The sequence below is a fragment of the Zingiber officinale genome, chromosome 2A, assembly GCF_018446385.1.
Source record: "Zingiber officinale cultivar Zhangliang chromosome 2A, Zo_v1.1, whole genome shotgun sequence".
NCBI lineage: Eukaryota > Viridiplantae > Streptophyta > Magnoliopsida > Zingiberales > Zingiberaceae > Zingiber > Zingiber officinale.
The window spans coordinates 95,854,357-95,859,550 of record NC_055988.1 but is presented as its reverse complement, the minus strand read 5'-3'; the positions used below and the strand labels follow the sequence as shown (position 1 = coordinate 95,859,550).

The window sequence follows — 5,194 nt, the reverse complement described above, 5'->3', positions numbered from 1 at the left end:
GGTGAGCGGCTTAATTATAGTTGCCACAATCAGCTGGTTAAACCGAGTCTCTTCTCACGTCGTATAATTAGGCCGCATAGAGACGTCTTCCCAAATTAAGCCTGCGACTGATGTCAGTAACAAAAAAACAGTGAACTGCTCGCAAATGTCTTGAAGTCAACGGCATTAAATAAGTTAGTTTAGCAGTAGAAAGACAAGTCCTGATCCATATGGAAAAAAGAACTTGACATTCAAACGTACTGTAGCTTATTTTGAAGGGAACTTGCCTGTCAAAAATGATCTCTAAATTCTGTTCATCATATAAATCATAAGACAATAGTAGAACTCGTTTGCCACAATCTTTATATCATAGTTTAGCAGACAACAAGATAATTTTGATCCATTCAATGGATCACAAGGTAAAAAATAATAGTAAAAAAGACAAATGAAAAGAAAATTTGAAGGGGAAAAATGGTGGTGCTGCCTCCATTTAAGTATCTAAATCTCAAACAGCTCCAGTTTGAGATAAAAATTGTGGAACCGAAAGAGAAGCTTAAATCTCGCACTAGAGTGTCTTCTCATTCTCATCGATTAAGATCTTCTTGCAAGCCTCATAGCACATGAATGAGATGCCGGCGGCCGGTACCAGCTTCATACAGCTTGGCCCCAAACCTTTGTAAAGCCCCCCGATTCCCTCCTGTTCCAGTATGCTCAGAAGAGCGTGAAGCATATTCTTGTAGACCTGCCTACCTCCGACAGCTCCGACCTGCATATGCTTCCGTGCAACTTCAAGAGGAAATGTAGCACTGCTCGAAATAGCACCGGAGGCCGAACCGATCAGAAGGGTGGTGATGTTTCCTATTTCATCTTTTTTGAAGGTCTTCCTGTAAAGTTTCTTCAAGGAGTCGTAAGCAAAGTAATTGGTGGCGGCATATGGCACGACTCCTATGAGGCTCGGAGTGAGACCTCTAAAGAGCTCTGCGGGACCTTCCTCTCGAACAATTTTCACAAATGCATGCAGAAGATTGTCGTAAACGTCTCTCTGCATGAGAAACAGGAATTAGATGGAAGATGCAAGTGTTGTACTGATATAGTGATGGCTGTCACCGACCTGTATGGTTAGTCGTGTCTTTAGTAGTTCTAAAGGATACGTGCACAGGGTTGAGCTGACTCCAGCAAATGCCCCAGCAACCAATGAGGGGGGAATCGGAATCTTTTGTTGTTCGCCTTCCTTGGGAGTCAAAACCTTCTTGGCTGTATCAAAAGCGAATAACTGCAAAGAGATACAAAGAATGATAAGAATCAGACAATAAAGAAAAATAATTAGCATGCATGAACCTGGGGAAAATGTGAAGAATAACAAAACAATTAATCATACAGCTGTAAACACAGAGAAGAAGAACACACAAGACATCACTAGGTCGGTTGCAGACGCATGAAACATTGTTTTAACAATATTCATCTGAATTTGCACCATCTACATACCACAAAAATCACTCAATCCACACACTAATAGCGTTTCATTGATCTGCATAGAGAGAAAAACAGGCACCTCCTAGCCTATGCACAAGAATCTATTTCCATGTGGAGGTTATATTAGCTCGTTGTTGCTAAAAGCCTAGAAGTTAAACCCATAAGAGGCAATATTCATCTATTCACCTATGAAACGAGATGCAGATGCAATAATACTCCTACTTTTGCTCTCCATTAATTGTTTTCTTAGTACATGGATAACAAAAAGACCTATAAAAATGTACCACAACAGGCTCATCAAAGCATAGCGCTAAATGATGGCTGTGGAAATATCTAAAAAGATTTAGTTTGCAGACAAACAAAATATGTAATAGGAACAAAGAACAAAACAAAAGAAAACATGTGTTCTAAGCATTCACATAACTAAAGTCAGTAAAATTGCAGGCCACGAATAAGGATGTATGTCCAAACATTCCGCTGTTCATGAAAAACTTCAATGAAATGATCAGGACAGATTAGAAACATATAGTAGGGTGGGTTCAACATGAGCAATGTCTTTGTTTTTGCAAAATTTTCTTTTTAATGGTAATGCGTGTGTCATAGTTTTGTGTGCTAGGGAAGAGCTAAAAAGGCTGAATGTCATTAGTTATACAACAGTTTACTATGATTATTTTGGCAATGGAAGAAACAAGTACACTGTCTTATTAAGAATGAATTATTGCAAGCTTTGAACTACTCAACTAGAATATAGATTTTAATGTCTCATGTAATAGAAAAGTGTTTCGTTCTCCAAGATAGTATAGATCACTATATAAATTAAGTGTTTCGTTCTCTAATTGTAGGTAGTGTCAAAGTACCAGTTTCTTATGATTATCTTCAGATGAGTGGCTACTAATATTATCGCCATCATCAAGCCATGTTTGACCCAACTATTTGAGACCCGTTATATGAATCTTTAACTATTCCATCAATTTTTTTCTAGGTAATAAACTCTCATTTCATATATTCAGTTTTCGAGTTCTTATCTCAAAACCTTTTACTTTCTGAAATTTTTTCCACAGATAAAGCTTCAGCTTTAATGCAATTACAATCTCATCAGTTAACACAGTCGTTTTGCATAACATTCAACAAGAAAGCTCATCTTGGTTGCTAATCAATGTATAAACAACAGTCATGATGTGTGCCAACTATGAGTTCAAGAGAGGTGATAAAAAGTTGCAAGATCAAAGACTAAAATATTTGTTTCAAATTTTTAATGATCATAATTGTTGCTAAATGAAGAAATTCTTAACTTCTAGAGCATTCCAAGAATCAAGAAAACTAAAATTTATCCAAAGCATGATGTAAAATATCACCCCTTGTTTTCCAATTCTTTCCATAAATTTTAGTTTGTTTCTTCCTTATTTTCTACCACAATCTATGTAAGTTTCGTCATTAAGATTTTCCATATGCTGTCTCCAGTTGAATGAACTTACGTGCCAACATTTGTAATCTAATAAACATAGGTAGAAATGCTTTGAAAACCGCAATGGCAGTCCACATTTACAACAAGCCTATGAGGGGTGGTCATATATACTCCTAACTGAACAGCTGAGTCAATGAGTAATTGTGTACAATTAGACTCAATTGCTAGTTTAGGCATCTATACGTACTTTCACTAATCAAATAAAATACCTACGATAGTAGCACTAAATTCAAGTTTCTTTTTATAGTACAAAAAGTTCCAGGTGTTTATCCATTAACTTGCATAAGTTCATATCCAGAAACATCATTCATGTGAAGACTGCTAACTTATCAATATGAAAAACCCAAATCAAATATGCTAACAAACACACAGGGGAAGCAACCAAAAGGTAAAAACCATATTGAGTCATACCCTAGGAATAACAAAATGAATATGATCTATACAACCAAACCGAGAAAAAGCAAACAAATGGAATAAAACCAATAAAAGGAACAGGTAGTAATCAAACATGACACTTAAGTTATAAATCTTCCTGTAAATATAATAAAGAAAAGTAAACATGATGAAAACATTCATCTCATCTAGGGATCTTTAAAAAACACAAAAACTATAATTAGCATTTGTTTTAATCAATAGGATAACGCTATGCTCAAAGAAGTAGAAAGGAACAATAGTTTGTCATTCAACCGGCAGATAGATATTAAACTAAAAGAGAATATGGTTGCAATCATGATTATATCCCTCACCTCAATGGCCTTGCTGGGGGCAACACGGATGACATTGACAAAATTACCACGAAAGAGGCCCGTCCAGCCCTCTGTCTTCATAATAGTCTGGAAGACTTCTGTCGTTGAGTTCCCATTGCTCCCAACCATAAGATGTGTCCTAATTGTTTCCAGAGGTGCAACACAAGTCCGTGACACTGCACCAGCAATTCCTCCACTAAGCAATCTTCTCAGATGAGGATTCCTGACCTTAATTCTTACTTTCAGTATGTTTTTCTTCTTTTTAACCAAAGCTTCTTCCACATAACTGGTCACATCCCCGGTGGACTCAGCGGGTGTCCCAACAACCTGATAACCTGCCTCAGGTGTCACACTAGGAGATTTTGAAGAAACCCCAAGCCCGACTCCCACCTGACCAACACTCGCAAACAAGCCACCGGAGGGCAACAAACCATCATGGATATTCCATGAGAAACCCAGTTCTGGGAATGGTTGAAGAAGCCAGCCACTATTCTTCTCAACCGCTTGCAATCTCTTATCTGCCATTGCTATCACAGCAGAACTCAAGTTCGCGTTGTGATTCAGAATATTACAACTTTCAAAATCATCGCTCTTGGGCTCTTATAGATAGGGGGCATAATGAGGCAGCGAATGCAGCAAATTCAAATCTTTTTACCAAATATGAGAAAGAAATCAAGGGAAGAACTTTTCTTCAACAGATTCTGCGGGGGCAAATAAAGAAACAGTAAAATGCAGATTCAGTAGGAGAAATGATAAAGTCGCAACAAAATAATTGGCAAAAAAAATCCGTTTTTCGGCGAAACCGGGCAACAGGATGAACAAGTTAAAACCAAAAATCACAAAATTGATTGAAAGAATCGCACCAACATACTCAGATCCATTAAAACAAGCGAGAAAAAAACAATCTTTCACAAAAACATATCCGTCAAAACCTAAAAGCGTTCAAACAAATAAATAACCGGGCATATAACTATCACCTGAGTTTTTCCAGCGATTTTTTTTTTTTTGAACTGGCCGATCCGAAATCAGCGCGAGCACTTCCCCGGGCGACCTAATCCGAGTCTCCCTCGTCGATCTCGCGGTGGGTTGGCGAGCGATAGAAGCGAGGAAGGGGCGGCGGGCGAGAGACGGAATAAAAAAAAAGGCAGAGCACCAAACGCTACCTGATCAATACGCACAGCCTGCGCTGCATATATTTATTGATGAACGGGTGAGGATCTTATTGCCATTTCAATTAATTTTGGATTTTTTTTTCGTTAATTAATAACCAATCTTGTGATTTAGGAAATAATAACTATTTATGTTGCCCAAAAAATAATAATCAATTTTCATGTTATTTTTATTCAAAGAATGTGTCTCGTAATATTGAAAGAATTTAAAATGCGAAGAGTTTTTAAAAATAATTTCCTATATTGATGGAGAGAATTATGAAGATTTGTTTTAATTTAAATTTTATAATCTCTAGAAGAAAAAATAAATAAATAATCCATTGGTTTAATTTGTTTGATCCGGTTTAATTTTCATAGGATCG

The 5,194-nt window shown here is 37.0% G+C and overlaps 1 protein-coding gene across 1 annotated transcript; it reads right to left on the bottom strand.

Moving 5' to 3' along the window:
* Window positions 1-316: 316 nt before the first annotated feature.
* LOC122041628 (adenine nucleotide transporter BT1, chloroplastic/mitochondrial-like) lies at window positions 317-4,834 on the bottom strand. The gene is made up of 4 exons (XM_042601378.1): window positions 4,641-4,834; window positions 3,664-4,364; window positions 1,091-1,252; window positions 317-1,021 (listed from the first exon to the last, which is right to left on the bottom strand). Exons 2-4 carry the CDS (start codon window positions 4,186-4,188, stop codon window positions 545-547), a joined length of 1,164 nt encoding a protein of 387 aa, XP_042457312.1. The 5' UTR covers window positions 4,189-4,364; window positions 4,641-4,834; the 3' UTR covers window positions 317-544.
* Window positions 4,835-5,194: the final 360 nt, after the last annotated feature.

Excerpts from the sequence above, each read along its gene's own strand:
- LOC122041628 (XM_042601378.1), bottom strand. The coding sequence starts at position 4,188 with ATGGCAGATAAGAGATTGCAAGCGGTTGAGAAGAATAGTGGCTGGCTT. Across the intron at positions 1,253-3,663 it reads CCCCCAGCAAGGCCATTGAG|TTATTCGCTTTTGATACAGC; the intron begins GTGAGGGATATA and ends ATCTCTTTGCAG. Across the intron at positions 1,022-1,090 it reads AGACACGACTAACCATACAG|AGAGACGTTTACGACAATCT; the intron begins GTCGGTGACAGC and ends TTTCTCATGCAG.